Source organism: Lottia gigantea, assembly GCF_000327385.1.
Source record: "Lottia gigantea unplaced genomic scaffold LOTGIsca_88, whole genome shotgun sequence".
Taxonomy (NCBI): domain Eukaryota; kingdom Metazoa; phylum Mollusca; class Gastropoda; family Lottiidae; genus Lottia; species Lottia gigantea.
In genome coordinates, this window is record NW_008710892.1 from 644,283 (window position 1) to 662,111 (window position 17,829).

Genomic DNA, 17,829 nt, shown 5'->3' on the forward strand with positions numbered 1-17,829 from the left:
AATAATATGAAATAAAACCTACCAGAGTACGATGTGATTTAGATAGTACGTCTATAACCTGATCTATAACACTGTCTGATATATGAGCTGCTACTGCCAGGTTTAATTCACTGTAATATAGATATATTAACAAAATATCATAAACTTTTAACATTCTTTCCGTTGTTTTTTATATCTTTTGATGTGAACTGGAGAGCCTATACATGTTTTCTGATATGGCACCAATAATGTTTGAACAATATAGTACATCTAGATTAATTTAACACAATTTACAATGTTCCATCCCCTCAATATTTTGAAGAAACCATCTAGTCTAAAAAAAACCCCTAATGATCCAAACCGCTGAATAATTTGCCAGTTTATTAACATACACCCACAAGAGAGCCTGAAACAGTTTTTGCTTCACTGGTTAGTTTAAATTGAAATTCAGTTCCGATAAAATTTCTCGACCTACCTTAGTTTATTATAAACATCATTCCCTACACCATCTAACATATGTTTGGTGAAATCTTTAGATATAGAACTTTTCGAATCACACCCCTCTTGTAGCTCACATTGGAATGTCTGTAATAAAAACAGGAACCAAGATTAAAGATTACCTTCGTCTTAGAAATGAAGAAATCACAAGCACACTGTAAAAATTAAAGATGAAAGCACCAAATACAATCTATTTTAAACTGTTTAACACCTTTACAAGTAACTGTACAACGTAATCAAAATCACCTTGACAATATCAATGAAAAAAAATAATGCTCACTTTATCTGACATGACAGCTGAACAGTGGGAACTTGTACATTTCAACATGTCCTCCACACTTTTCTGAAAGACAAAAACATTTAACTTGTTAATAATCAATGGTTTAATACACAAAATGAATAAATTGGTCAATATCAATGCTTTTCAAATAACAATTATTGTAAGATTTTTATTAGCTTGCTAATTTCATTTGAATTTTTACAAAAGTACTCTTAATAACATTAAATAAATAAGAAGACTATTGATATACTACTCATTTCTTTCTTTTCTCTTAATAACTGTCTATAGTATAAGAATCTGAATATAATATTATAAACTTAGACAAAATACCTTCATTTGTTTGTCCATGACTTGTCGTAGTTCATCTGCTATTTGTTGTAGAGAATGTTCTACAGGATTCCCAGAACCTTGAGACTTGATCGCTATTTCTTGTAACCTTGGTAACAACTGAAAAACACCACAAACAAAATTTAATTTCCAATCAGGTAGAGAACAGTTGCAGTTGAATTCAAAACATCCAGATATGATTATCCAGGCAACAAAGACACCCCTAATCGTACAAATTAGCTCTTCCAATTATACACAAACACAGTATTATATTGCTAGGCAGTTTGCATGTGTGGAAGAGTTCAATAGAAAATGAGGGGTGATTTGTCCTTCCTCACCTGTTTAGAATTATCAGCATCTTGAACAACCTGATTAGCTTCTTCTATATCTGGTTTAAACGCTTCGTTAGGGCCGAAATTCAAGGCGTTGATAGTATCTTGTACTTGAACAACCAGTCTATCCACCATCTACAAAACACAAAAATTTGATTACTTATTACCTTACATACTAACATTCTTACCGGCAGAGGTTAACGATGATGTCACGATATATCCTGGTGGGACTCAGACCACAAACCAATACAGCAGAAATGTTTGTATTTGAATGTAGCTTGTGGTCTTTTTAGACATTCCCTTCTCTAAAGGACAGCTCATATCAGTTCCAAATTCTGATTTTATAAAGTAAAGTAAATACGAACCTGTTGGGTAGAGCTAATAAGAAAACCTTGTTGTAGTCTGTAGGCCTGGTCGTTAGAGAATTTACGTGGGTTGTGATTTCTCTGTAACAATGATTCAATCTGAAACAGAAACCAACAAATATATAACCTAACCTTGATTTTAAACGGGAATTCTCTGTACATTATTGCCGACCATTTTGGGATTATACATTGGGCAGTTAGGTTTCGTTCGTAGCCAATTTAAACAAGTATCAAAACTCTGGCAACAACATAATTTGCTTAACTACAGTGACTTCCTACTTATCATTCTATGTCAAGACTGAATTTTATATTTTAACTGCTTATTTTCTCATTCCACAACTTTAAAATTATGTGAAATTTGATTAATGTTTAAGACTAATTTATTTTTAATAAAATAGTTGAACTAACCTTCTGTAAGGCTGTCTCTGTTCTCGCTGGTTCTGATTTCATGGCCAATGCTGCATCATTTACTGGGAAAGGCATCTTCTTTAACGTATAATTTCTGGGGATAGAAAAAGTGAAAATATATAGGCGTAAATTTGGAAAACAAAGCAAATCCTAAAAAACCAGGTTTAAAAAATTAGACAATTCGAGATTAAAATCAAGAGCTTTCAAACATTCAATGAATAATCATATTGGTCATAGGCAATGGTTGACCTTGTTTCCATTGAACATTAAAAATTGAAGTTTGGATTGGAGCTAGCTTGGATCTCGATTCATTGTTACTATACTCAAATCCATACAAAATATTTTAACAAAACTACAATTTCAATAACAACTTACTTCTCTAAAGCATCTGCTATATCTTCAAATCCCTGAGCTGTCGTATTATTTCTATCCCATAATATGGTTTGCATATGAGTATTAATTTGTAAGGCTTTAGCTAACATTCTAGCTCCAATATCACCCATTAGATTCCCACTAGAAAATAGAACAAATATTTATATATTACACTGTCGAAAACTGTCTTCCAGTTGGTCCTTGACCAAACCTCTTGACAATGATTTAACATGGATTACAACAGAGATTCTATCCAATCCTGTCGACCAGCTGGTCAAGACATGGACTTTAAGCAAAGATAATAAGTTTCTCAAGAATTAAAGCTATTAGCACACACAAAATAAATAGCACCTATACAAAAATTAATGATTTCACAGAAACAACTTCTAAGAGATTATTCATATTGCCATTGTTAGCCACTAGCATCAGAATAAACAAGAATAAACAAGAATAAACAAGAATAAACAAGAATAAACAGGTTACTGACCTTAAATCTATTTCTCTTAGTGAACTATTACTACCTAGAGAGTTAACAACATACGCTGTATCAGCTTTTAGTTTAGAATCAGCTAGTGATAGAGACTGTAAGGCCTGAAACATAGATTATAAACAATGTCAATTTAATATAATAACAAAGCTTCACAACTCTTCAATCCTATTATATAACATTAATATGGTGAAGTTTACTGAAGGAGAGATCAGCAATGATGCAGTAAATGCAGAAACTTAATGTGTATCTGGAACACAAACAGTTGGCAAGCCTTTTTAAGTGTAAAAAAAATGCCCCTTTACACAGAAATATACATTAATACTAACCGAATCATCATCTTGTATTAACTGTACAACATGGTCTAATATACGTAGCTGATATCTACAAATAATAAACACGTTAAATATAATACAATACTCAGAGATGTCAACAAAATATCCAGTCAAACTGACCTGACACCATACAAACACAAAATACACATATATATAATACGTTTTAAAAAATGGAAACAAGTATCTTGAAAATATGGATGTTGGACAGACAGAAGAGGAAATAGAAGTGTCCTACTATGGTACAAATATGTTCTAAAATTGCCAAAAAATGTGATAATCCTTTATATTATAAAAAAAACTCTTACTTTTGTTTGATGCCTGAGAAATTTCGACCAATGGCTAAATGACGTAGAGAACGATTCTGAGCTATTTCTGGAAGTAGATGGCTTAGTTCTTGGTCAAATCCTGAAAATGGAAAGCAACATTGTTTTAATCTAAGCAGCTTTTGTGATATTGACGTCATAATTAAGCATTTCTATAATTGCAGGAACCACAGACGTCTGACTGAAAATTGGAATGATGTAAATTGATGCTATCAGTGTCCCTGATACATATGAAAAGTTGAACATCTTTACAACACCTTTAAATGTTTCCTTCAAAACCTGGCGAATAGAAAAATACACATAAAAAAAATCTAGAAAATATCTGAACTATTCAGAATGATTTAAAAACTGGCCAAGATAAAAAAAAACCAACGTACCATTGTTGGAGAGATCCAAGCTAGTAATATTATCAATATTATTAATAGTAACAGCTATATTCTGACTGCCCTGAGACTGGAGCTCGTTATTAGATAGATCTAGATGTACATTGTTTATATGTCTGTTAGCATTGATACCCAACAACATCTCTCTAAAAATAAATAAAAATAAAATGAAATAAATAAAAATGAAATAAAAATTTTAATTTAATAAATAAAACAAAAAACAAACAAACAAACAAATGACAGGAGAAACTGGGTTGACAATCCAAAGGTATATCTCCATGTATGCAGGGGTTGAAGCATGTAGCACTTGTAGCATGTGAGCATTTCCCAGCGCCAACCCCGTTTTTTAGCAAAAGAAAACAGAAAGCCTACTTGAGAGGTTCAGGTGGAAGTTTGGTATTAGATAAATCTATATGTTCTAAAACAGCCACACTGTTAAAAAACTGTTTCCATGTCTGAGGTATGACCAGATCTTTAGATTTTTTATGAGTGAACACTACCCCAGGTAATTTAAGATGTGTTAACTGTTGGGTACATCCTCTTAATAATGCTCCACATAACTAGAAAAAAAAACAAAGTAACAGTAAAGCCAAATGCCTAATCTGACAAAGTTTAGCTAATTGGTTTTGTTCAAAGAGACATTAGGACTATATAGTGCAGGCAGTGGTCATGAGGGTCTCTCTAAACCAAGGACTATTCACTATTTTAGAGTATTGTTGTTTATTTTTGACAGAGACATTTTGTGGATAAAGTTTGAAAGTCAATATTGAGTTGAGTTTCTAAAACACTGGCTTTAACGTCAGAATTATTCCTATCTTGAGCAACAATTAAACACATGGCACCTAATCGCCTAGCAGCCCCAGTTAATCTTAGCATTTATACCCAAACCATTTCACCTTAAAGTAGCAACTTATAATAGGAAAATTCAAATCTCTGATCTGCTGATTGTAAAGTGGACTATAATTAGCAATGAAAACCAAGGTAGCAACTAACCATATCCATAGAGCAGTCTGTGTTAGAAAGATCTAGATAGTTGATAGAATTAGGTCGAGCTAAAAACGTGTATAAAAACTGAAAGAAAACAAAGATTTGACATCATTATTTACAAAATGAATTAATTTATTGATAAGATAACAGTTTAAAAGGTGGTACAATCTAATCAATAAAAACTTAGGTCCTATTTTTCAACGCAAGATACTTTATTCCTCATCAAATTCACCAACCAATCCACAATTAAATGTTGGTTGATACAAAAATAATATTAACTGAATCCTAAATAAAATTATTAACCAATCAAAAGTGAAACTTACTGTTAAATCATCTGGTTTAATACTATTATCAGCTAATATTAACGTCTGTAACGTTGACGATATCGTGGAACTCTGGGACATTATCTCCGCTATTTTGTTAATACCTTTCGTTGATATATTAGTTTTTGATAAATTTAACGATGTTAAACCTTTAGACAGATTACTGAGAGTACCAACTAGATGGTGAAGTCCTGAAATAGACAGAATATCATTTCAAATGCAAGAATTTGCTCTACATTTTTACAGCTTTCTTTTGAAAATATTTCAGAATCTTTATAAATTTTTGAAAAATTATTCATTTGGCAGAGGCAGAGACAGAGGCAGAGAATTTCAGTTAATGTTTAGATTACCCCTGGAGTATATTATCTGAAAGAATCCAAGTTTGATAACTAAGTCCCCTAGCTATTGATGCATTACCTTAAAGCCCCACCCACAGTCTCTATAGCCCACCCCCAGAGTCTCTATATTAATACTTACCCCTATCATCTAGTAAATTGTTAGAAAGATCTAATTTTGATAACTGAGTACCAGAGTTAGATAATATAGCTGTTGATAATTTCTGTACATAATCTCTGAAAGAAAAAATATTTCCTCTTTTAAGTTGTTTTTCCAATCCAAAAAAGAACTATATTGTTTTCATCAATTATACAAAAGCAATTTTGACTTTGATGCATTATGGGATAGTGACCTCATAATCTGGTCAAGTTTTTCTGAAATTACAGTAACCACAGACGTCTCACTGGAAATCAGAATGATGGAAATAGAAGCCATAAGTGTCTTCGATTTACATTCTTACTGATCTTTGGTCATATACAAAGGCTAGAGACACCTCTATTTGAATCTTTTGAAGATGAGAATTTTTGTGCCTGTTTATCTGGTAATGATATTCAATTATTATTTTTGCCATGGTCTTTTTTGTCAGGCTTTTGCCTTAATGATGACTAACAACCCAATGGCCCTTCTATAACATACAACCAAAATTTAATTATGCGAATCTATGAATTGTGGGTAAAAACGTACTTAGTTATAGCTGTATTACTGAGACTGAGATTTTCTATTACAGCATTCCGTCTCATCACTTTTAATATTTCATTACAACATTCAGCTGACTGTAAATATATAACAAATAAATAAAATACGTAAAATAATTCATTTTCATGTAACCTAATGTATGTGAAGGATTTCCAACACCACAAATACTATATAGTTTTGTGAATGAAGGCAAACCCTCGTATGAAAAAAGGTTATTTGATTGGTTAAAATTCATCTCCTCAAAGCTATTTGGATATTATTGCCAAGGGGAGGTAATTTGATGAGTATGTCCTCACACTAAACATACCAAGAAAAGGTTTCAAAAAGGTTTAAGTGAGATAATATCAACAATATGAAAGACTTACCAATTTAACATTATTAGCATTAAACTTAGTAAACCAAGAATTATGTTCTAATGCAGCAATAATAGGAACTAGATCTCTGTAAAATAAAACATTGTTACACATAAACCTTAGAGAACACAGATTTTACACGGCAGGCTCGTCAAACTGGAGGTGTGCATTATATATTGGTATTCAATTCTTAAAGAAAGGAGACACATAGTCAAAGAAATAGCTGTCTTATGTTGTTATGATTTTTATCTCAGGACAGGGTGTGTTTTATCAACTGACTGAGATTTTTTCAGATTCACTTGAGGGTAAGAACATGCTCTCCCCAATATTCACAAATAAGTATTAAAAAAGCAAGAAAACAACTTACTTAGAATTGAGATGATCGAAATCACGGAGACAAAGTTCACGAGAATCTTGAGATAAATATATAGTGTCAACATCCTACAAAAAAACAACATAAAATCATAAATCTAATCTAATTGGTTCTGTTTAGTTTGAGGAATAAGACTTAGGTAAGGTAAGAAAAATTCTGATGCCTGTACCAGTGCTTTCAAGAGTCAGCCTGGTATTGGCTCTCACCCCATAACACCAATCCTTACCCGTGCCAAGCTCCTTGAAGTGGTTAACACCTTTTATACTGTGTAAACATCAATACTTCCCAGTAACGCTTGGTTGGAACACTGTCTTTTTGTGACAGTGGAATAGTTCCGTCAGTAGCTAGTTGGATTGTCATTTGCTATGCAATAAGGTGCCGTGGGTTCGAATCCTCAAGGTAAAAAAAAATTCTGATGCATGTGTCATGGTGAAAACTATATATTTAAAACAAGTTAATTTCAATCAAAGTAAAAACCATGGTTTTCAATTGATTTAAACAATCCTTACCCAGGCTACTTCTTCTCTGTATGGTAGAGAATGGTAATCACACATACAAGCATACATCATTGTGAACCCTCCACATGGTCCCAGTTCTTTACTCTCTATATCCTTTATCATATCATACATTGTCTTTATACGTTCTACTGGCTGTACATCTATCTTTACAATTAATCTTCTACAATTCACGAATATAGGAGTGAATGAATGAATGAATTGATTAATGAATGAGAGAATGAATGAATGAATGAATGAATGAATGAATGAATGAATGAATGAATGAATGAATGAATGAATGAATGATTGAATGAGTGAATGAATAAATGGCAACACTGAAATAGTATCCAATAAGTGCTCGTATGTATCCATTCCATATCCATCCATATCTGTATCCACTTAAAATTAGCCCCCCTCTTTATTTCATGGCCCATTCTACTGCCTCTGTCCCTTCCCCATTACCCCAGGCCTTGTCTGTCTGATGCTGGCCCCACCACACCCTACTTCCCTACCCCAGTCTAAATACTTACTCTAGAGGGAAGGAAGGAAAGATATTTTTAAGTGAAACACCAATATGTATAATCATATGATTAATTTCATCTGTCTCAGCCTCTTGTGATAAAAATGAATAGGTCTTTCCTTCTACTGTAATTTGTAACTGCAAAAAAACAACAGAATTATATAGGAGACAAAAAACAACAAATAGAAGCCACGTTGTGCTGAACAATATTCATGCTGTTCGTGTTCCTGAATATACGTGTATCTAGATAGGTACCTGTCTGGCCTGGTACAGATTTTGTGTCTTGTGGGGTAACTCCAGTTTGTCGAAATTTACTGGACAAGGTAAAAAGTTTTATGGCCATATATACCTGAGCAGTTGATATACCGTTCGTAACTAAGTGACATCATACAACGTTAACATCATACGCTTTTACTTTTATTACTTAGAGTTCAGGGTATATGACGTTATATTTCATTTACATTCAGTGTTCAAAGAGTTAACAAAGAGTTAACAAAGAGTTAAATGTACCTGATTTGGTTTTTTACTTTCTATTGCTTGAATATCTAAATAGTGAAAGGTATGTTCTAGCTGAAATTATAGAAGATAAATATATTATTATTGATAAAAACAAAATAAACTATATCATTCTAGAATAATACTAGTAATGACTTTAAATATTGCAATGGTGCCAATATCTGCTGTTTAGTGACCTGATACAAGATCAGGAGAAATAAAAATTATTATTTGTGCACAGCACTTGGCAGAAAGTGCTCACTGTTTCTGCAGACTCTTGGTTTGTCATTCATTTCCATCATTAGTCCAAGATAGCTATTTTCATGTCTGTTGGAATTATCTTACTTTGATCTAATGATTTATTTGAACTTTGACTTGTAATTGGGATTAGTACAGTAGGTTTTCTCATTATGATTAGGTTGTATTAACAAGGAAAAATAGAATTATAACAAACAAATAGGAAGGAAATATAAGATAATATAAAAATACTCAATTTATTTCGTTGAATTATGGAAGTGTAATACTAAGAAATTTTAATTTTAACATAGAAGGAAGTCGACTCAATTATTCAAACTCTTTAAAACTAGGTCAAGATAGAAGACAAATTTCTCTGTTGGTAAAAATTAATCCCCATCCTGATATCACAAATGCATTATGAGTTTTTATTTCTTCCCCTTGATGCAATGATTGGTTGAGGATTTTTGTGACCAGAATATTTGCTGACAAGACTAGATCAAGTGTGCCAGTCATCAACTTGACACCCCCATCATTCTATTGAACTCTTCCACACATGCATACTTTCTATCAATATGCAGCTGTATATGTATGATTGGAAGAACTCATTTTTAAATTAGGGATGATTTCTTGTCTGTCTAATTAGATCGAAGGCTTTGTTTGTATTTTTTTTCAAACACCAAGAATGAGTTGTTACATGAGAAACTTTAATCGTGGGCGTCAAATCCTAACCTATGACAGCAAGACAACCTGACGACCCCAAGTTTAAAGTCATGAAATGTTGGTATATCAGAGTAAAAGGGTTAAGAAAACACTGCACTTACCTTTGAAGGCACTTTAGCTGCTAAAACAAACAATCGACATGGAGAAAACGCCTGAAAGATACAAATAAACACATATACTTCAAAAGTTGATCAGTAAACCATCTTCAAAATGTCAAGTTATTATGAACTGCTGCATATACCTTGACTTCAATAGCCACCTTTCTTGTATCACAGTATCAAAGATGCAGCAATTTGATTGAACTGTATGCAAGAGAATACAGCCAATCAAAGCCCTCGATGGAAAGACTTATGGTTTATAGACTTTCTGTCAAGGCCTCTGATTGGCTGTATTTTCTTGTGTGCAATCCAATAAAGGCCCTGCATTCTGTATTCATGACATTGACAGTAAAGTCTATCATGGTTTCAGATACACATGGAAAGAACAGTGAAAAACAAGTTAAGAATAAAAGTGGTTAGTGTTGATCTAAGAATTAACCTTACTGGTCAATCTTTCTTACAATTTAAACCTAGTCACTATTATCTACTGACATGTTGACTCTTAACGGGGGTCAAATAACACAGGCATTAGTACCGTTTACAACACAGGCATTAGCACTGTTTATATTGTCCAACTGTAAATGACAATTTCAGTGATCTATTTAAGAAATTTACTCTTGACAAATCTAGATTTCAAATAACACAGGCATTAGTAGTGTTGTTTTATATACTATATAGTTTTATCTACTAACTGAGTAAAACAGGGGTCAAATAACACAGGCATCAGTAGTGTTAATATTACTATTAGTGTCAGATCAGATAAGACATGTCAAATAACACAGGCATAAGTATCATCAATGATGTCAACTCCTAAATGTGAATGACAATTTTTCATACATCATATCTAGTTCTTGAAACAGGGGTTAAACTTTGAAATGTAGATCTTTGACTTATGAGCAAAGTAAAAGATTCTTTTACAAAAAAAGCCATCAGAGTGAAGAACATGTGATCAGTTAATAAAACTATAGTCTATAATCACAAATTATAATTTATAATACACCTTACAAGATAAGTAAATACATATCTATAATATATATAAGTAATTAAGTTTCTATATAACACGATGATAGATAGATATATACTGGTATGATTCATTCTTAGATTATTTCACTTCTCTACCTCATATATATATATATTACTAATAGCTCAAAATCTCTCTTTTAACTCTACATCCAAAAATAAAAACTACCTAATGGAACAAGATTTTATGGTATTCTACTCCTGAGTTTTATTGTATACAATGTTTCAACAATTTACATTGTCATCATCAGTTTATATGGTATACTACTCCTGAGTTTTATTGTATACAATGTTTCAACAATTTACATTGTCATCATCAGTTTATATGGTATACTACTCCGGAGTTTTATTGTATACAATGTTTCAACAATTTACATTGTCATCATCAGTTTATATGGTATACTACTCCGGAGTTTAATTGCATACAATGTTTCAACAATTTACATTGTCATCAATCACCTAATTGTTGAAATGTTGTGTACAATAAAACTCAGGAGTAGTATACTATAAAATTGTGTTTCTTTATTTAGATTATAATTTTGGACAGGGAGTAAAATTGAAGTTTTTGAACTATTAGTAGGAGTACTATACAATAAAATCCTGTTCCGTTATTTAATGTGATCTTTGCCCCTAAATATCACTAAAGATGTTTTTTTATGCCCATTGCACTGGAGTTAGTGTCTGCAACTGATTCCTAAATTTGGCATCATTTCAGAGGGTCCACATAGGTTAGGTTGTTATGGTTATTACTGGTGTCTGTTCCAGTCAACTGATTGAATTATCACTAAAATTCATTCCTATTTAAGTCAAATTTATCAGCCAATCTAATAGCCAAATATTTCTGATTTGGATTGTATCTTAGTTGAAACAGGGCTCAGAACTATTGATGAAAATCTGTGATGTATGGTAAATACTTTCTTTATAACAACTATTGCTAATATCGGGTGTCCCATGAAAATGTCCCAAAGTTCGACAGGTAGTATCTCCGCTGTTGGTAAACTGATCTCTTTCAAAAGTCTCAGAGATATACTTCAGGATGTCGTGGGTTTTTTTGGAACACCCGATATAGTATTTTAAAAGAGTTTAAAAAATTCCTGAAATTCAAGATTGCCTGGAAGTCAATCTGTAAGAGTTCTGTGATTAACAGGTGTCTTCCACTAGAGATAGTTTAAGATAAACACTATAATATACTGTATAGTATATTAGTATCGGACTGACTGACTGACTGACAAAGTTCTATTCTAGATGACCTGCAGCCATAGTTTATATAACCCTGGAATTCATCAGTTTTTATATATCTATTTATAACAGAGACTTCAATTTGAAGTGATATAGTGCTAATAAGAGCTCAATTTCAGATAATCATGGCACTTTTCCAATCAGACCAGACTGACAAAAATAGACAAATCAGCATCCCTTGACACCAATCATACATGGCTGGCACACAGAACCAAATCAACTGCACTGTTAGTTTGTCCTTGTTAGTGCTTGTTACCTTAAATCGAGGCATCCACATTGAATAGTGCTGCTGACATGTGTTTCAGATACACAAGCCTCATCAGGACAGTGAAATCTAGATATAGCAAGTAATAGAACTCTCTGAAAGGGTTAGTATGACTTTGTATCTTGCCACCTCATCCTCTGACTTAATACTTAACCAGTGTAAGATGAAGAGTGATGTAGCCAGGTTTTACCAGGTAATTGTTGTTAGAAAAACACTGTGTTGAGAATAAACACTCTAGTCAATTGTGAATAGTTAACCTTTCATTAAACTTGGTAAATACCTCAAGTGTAGAAGTCAGCATAATAGTGTCAAATACTTCATACTAATACTTCAATTGTAGTTTGACAGTTGTATAGGTGGACTTGATGTTATCATCTGAGAGGGGAGGGGGAGACGATTGCTCAGTGAGTTAACTTCCTTTCTAACCTGAAGATCCAGGTTTCCTTACGGGCATATATCAAGATAATATCTTAATATTTTTAAACCCACTTTCTGCCTTTCAGTGAGGCTGACATGGAAAAGTGTCTAAGTATTTCAGATGGGACAATAAAACAGGCTCCTAGTGCTACTGGCTGAATGAAATTTTACCCTTTGGTGTTCTGCATACTGCAGGGCGATGCCCTTCTTCAATAGGCCAAGCATGTGTTGAAAAGTAAGATTTAAAACTATTTCATTTGTTCTAGGCTGGAACATCTTTAGTATAGAGAAATATAATCATTAAAGAAATTCACAGAATCGTGTAAGACGCTGGCGTTATTCCTGGTGAAGACAGGAACATGAGTAGTTACAGACTGGTGAGTGGTGATCTTGGCCAGTGCTTCTATAGGAGAGTACCACTGCATTGATAAAGGCTCTCTGGACAAGGAGTAAGAAGTCAGATAACATAAATTTAGCAGTGGCTCAACTAGATGAGTGGGGGTCCTTGGACTTAAGAGGGTTGGGCCCACTCCCCTGTTCTCCTGCATTCTGACACCCTTATTTTCTTTCAACTAAGGACATAATACTGCCCTTTGGTAGGGCCCCAACATAAGTTGTAAACCATTTTATATTGAACCTTTTATTAGGGGCGGGGACTTTGTGAGCTACTGTAATGTGCCAGTAAAATGTAGAAAGACTAACAATGTACAAGGTCTAATTCGTGGTAAATGGCCAGAAAGCTGTAAATCTGAGAGTCAATATAAACAAGAAAAAATCAATCTTGGCAAATTGACCTTCGTTTAACTTTTATTGTCCCAAATAATCTTTATTTTAAACAACTTTTCTTACATTTCAACACAATTCTCACAAACTTCTTACAGATCTCATTCTATCAACTCTTTTTTATATAGATCTTCAATAAAGTTTTTAAATCTTTTGTTTGGTAATCATGTAACAAACGGCTGCATTGAATTAAACAAATAAACACTGTCAAGTCACTGTCACTGTCAATTATTATCTTAATCATAATATAGAATAACATGGTCTAAGAAGAATAAGTTCCAAGTATTACTATTTCCCTTACAGAACATACATAAAAACAGATATAAGATTAATGTTTGACAAGAAAAAATAAGCCTAGAGTTTTACCAATTCTTGAAAGAACCCAGTCTATATAACAAATAAATAAATATATAATTAATGGTAGACTTTATGGTGTAATAAATAATAGTAATAGTTTAGATATGACCCAACCCAACCAGTTAGTTTTCTATTAGTTTCTACTATTATAATAACTATAACATTGGGTAGTTCTATTCTTATCATTTAACCTACCAGAAAAAAACATTTTGCTCAAATTCGCTACCTGTATAAGCTTAATCCTCTGAATATATGAAATATGAAAATTTTACAGTTTTTACATTTCAATTTGATGATACAATATAGATAAGATAAGATAAGTTTATTGTATCAAATACACCCATTTAAAGCATCATACAACGAATGGTACCGGTACATTTAAAAAAGGTTTGAACACTCTCTGTCATCATTATAAAAGGGTTAACCAAAATCAGTTATTCCAACACTCTAAGTGATTAAGCTACAGTCTGTTATAAAGTCAAAACAAACTAATAACATGATCTATGTCTATAACATACTGACTGTCATTATAATTTAAGGGTTAACCTAGTCAAATCATATAATATATTATGTTCTTTTCTATAAATATTGTCAATAGCCTGATAAAACTTCCTGAATTCTGAGTCAATATGCTCAGTTGTAATATTATCTTACTGTTTACTTGCTTAGGGTGTTTAAATACAGAACAGTTATTAGGATATTTAAATAGGGGCTCTAACTAGGAATTAGGAAGTTCACTTAAGTATTGGAACAAGATTCTTTAAACTTTAAACTTAATTCATGTCCTGTATTTAAATATGTAACTCTGTCACTGTCTTAGTGGAAATTTCCATAATGAATCCCAGCACTAATTGCGAGTACAGATTACAATCTGTTTGTGCTGTAAGGTTAAATAATATTCCTTTTTACTCAGCATTTCCTCTGCCTACACTATTCTGTGTCAACTATCTTTAAAGTCTGATGGATAAACCATAGAATTGGGGGTGGACTCTGGGAAATCTTGAGGCTAAATTTTCCTCACATCTATGAAAATCTGATCAATCACTGGATTTAGTGCACCAAAGAAACACTAAAATCATAATTGCTCATATTCCACTTAACAAAATTTGAATTTGTCATCCATCTGAGCAGTCAGAATCTCTAGTTATCAATTTGATAGCCGACACAACTCTCAACTTAGACTCCACCCAAATCTAGAGAGTTCTAGTAACTAGCCAAGAAGTTGGTAGATTGGTAGATGACAAATTAACATCCACCTCCACCAACTGCAGTGAGAGTATCAGTATTTAATTAGACTAATGAGTACTAAGGCTAATTAGGTCAAGTTTTAATTAATCTCTATGGTTTCCACTCTAGACTCTAAAGTATTACAATGGGCTAACTGTCTGCTACTATAAATATATTACAACCTCTACTTGTTAATACAAGTTTTAACTTTTCATTTATCATGGGCCATGATAAAGCAAAGTCAAAGCAGACATAGGTTTTTAGATTTAGTTAGGGCCATAATTTGGATTTATATCATAATTCTAACAGAAAATTGAGCCTTGAAGTTATCATTATTATTTTTTGGGGTATATATTTCAATTGAAATTATTGTAGAACCATTCAATAGGGACTGCCAGAAGATAGATGCCTACGCCATTTCAGTTAATCACTGCCAAGCAGCAAATACTGAATCTTTGCCCCCTTGGCTCTTCACATTACCCACATATCCAACAAGATAGAGGTTATTGAACCGACACTTAGCTCAATGATGCTTAACTTGAGTAATAGTAGCATGCTTGGAAAACAACTGGCAAAAAAAAACAGGCTCTAAGAATGAATCTCTATCAGTCAAGAGTCAAAATATTCCAAACTGCTACATTCTTAATAATGACATAGATTTACTAAATATTATTGCACTGTCATTATATGTGTAAACAAATCACCTGACCCTTTCGAGGTAAACAAATAAACAAAGAAACAGATATTTAGGAGGTTATATTACTAATAATTCATTAGATAAGGCTTTTAGTAACAGTGAAGGCTAAGTTTGTTTGCCTAACATTACATTACAATGATGTGCGATACTATTACGACTGAAGGCTCAAACATAGTCTTGGTTTGGTTTACTAAATTAGTATAAGCCTAGCTAGGTAATTATAGATACAATTAATGCATAGCTCAAGGAAAAACTTTAGTGCAGTGCATGCACTCAGTGATTGAAATAGTACAGTAGGCCCAGATTTATAATAGACTATAATTAAACCTATTATTTCAACATTTCTTAGATTCTTTCCACCTGAAGTCTAGTGAGTCTAGGACCTGGCATTTTATCAAAAAACAAAAACCACTTACCAACACTCTATTATCTGTCTTATCATTCCTTATTTCCTGTTTCACAAGTCTTTTAATTCCAAGTTTAATCCTTCGATCCATTACATCTCGGATGCTGTCTGAAAATCAAAATGGACATTCGTTAATCCTAGGTTAATGACAGGTAATCCATAAGAAAGTCATACAACAAGGATGTTGACATGGGGCTTGCTAATATTTGACATACAAAAACGTAAACAAAATAGTTGGCGAAGCAGGATAAACTACTCAACTCGACGTTATTATTAATAATTTCGTTAATTACCTTGCACATCCCTTGGTATGTTGCTGGCAGACGCCATTATTCCAATCTACGGTAATCTAACTACAAATCCTTTCAATTTGATTCGTAAATTATCGTAAAATTAATCCATGAATTTAGAAATTTCTACATGAAGCGAGAGGGAGTGTCTTGATCGACGCCATCTTGAGCGCCATGTGACGTCACACTGACATCGTTCCGAGCTGTCAGTCAAGTATAGAGATGTGCAACTAACCGTCATATTAAGGACACCATGTTACAGTGGCCACTGAAACATCTGATAAGAATTGCATACCCATTCATTACGGATGGTTTTATACGAACCATGAATGATAAGTTAAAGAGTATTTAGGTAATAATTATGGCTATAGCTTTGCCGCTAAAGGACTGTCATATCTATTTGAAGGTTAAGTCATTCAATAAAAAAAAATAATGATTCCTGAAAAACGTAGCATGAGAATTGGGGAGAAGAATATGTCCACCTTCTTCCACAAAACTCACAGAAACATTTGAAATTTGAAATGAAGTTTGTCTGGTCATAGAAGAAAGGAGGGGACAATTTCTTACCATAGAAAGACTACAATCATAATTGCTCATATTCCACTTAACAAAATTTGAATACTAGGTAAAACTTCTAGTAAAACTGTACGGATTCCAGACAGGAAAGGGTTTAGGAATAAGAAGGATTTGACGTCAGGGGTCTGTAATTTATAACAGATTGGACCGTTTAAGTTATGATTCGAGCTCTATAGGTCTAATCTTCAAGGATTTCGGGGTTTATCTATTTCAAAAGGATTAAGAAAAATGCGACAGTGAGGATAATTAGAATACACAAGTTTATACTAATTTTTTCCGATTTTAGAATCCGTTCACTTCAATTGGCATATGTATATGGTACCTATATATAAGCTTTTTCTTAATCTGATAAGCATCTCTTCTGGCAAATCAGTTCATCAGGGTCTGGATGAGTTATTGAACCATATAGGGGCATTAGAACCAAATATCAAGGATGTGGTCACAGGAAGCAGTTTTTTATTGGGTTCCTGGAGAGAAAAAAACTAAGGGTAGTTCCCTGTCATGTTAAGTTAGGGGGAGGGGGGGTAATTTGCAAGAGGTTCATAGCACCAGGCAGAAACGGTTCCCTGCGACAATTTAAACCAGTTCTTGTGTCGTCAGCAGATATTTCTTAGGCCCTACTCCTTGGTAAACTTAAAACACTTGCAAGCTATCGTCTGTCATCTATATAAGAGTCAGTAACACCTGGACAACTTTATGGTGAGGATGCTACATGACAAATTAATCCGCTTCCAGTTAACTGAAATCACAGACTTGATATCCATTGGAGCTTCAATTCTAGAAATCTTACATAACGTTACTTTAATCCACCCCAATAAAAATACTGTA

General features: G+C 33.1%; 1 protein-coding gene across 1 annotated transcript; it reads right to left on the reverse strand.

The window, feature by feature from the left end:
• Positions 1-7: 7 nt before the first annotated feature.
• LOTGIDRAFT_223005 (hypothetical protein) lies at positions 8-16,244 on the reverse strand (the record flags this gene model as incomplete). Its single annotated transcript, XM_009068000.1, has 24 exons — positions 16,146-16,244; positions 9,728-9,778; positions 8,685-8,744; positions 8,185-8,312; positions 7,667-7,835; positions 7,152-7,225; positions 6,797-6,872; positions 6,420-6,508; positions 5,877-5,971; positions 5,400-5,590; positions 5,083-5,160; positions 4,462-4,649; positions 4,084-4,235; positions 3,689-3,788; positions 3,378-3,432; positions 3,049-3,152; positions 2,565-2,702; positions 2,190-2,283; positions 1,782-1,880; positions 1,423-1,551; positions 1,088-1,204; positions 758-820; positions 455-564; positions 8-110 (listed from the first exon to the last, which is right to left on the reverse strand). Coding segments are annotated over exons 1-24 (2,544 nt in total), but the record flags the coding sequence as incomplete, so codon positions are not given.
• Between the last annotated feature and the right edge of the window lie 1,585 nt (positions 16,245-17,829).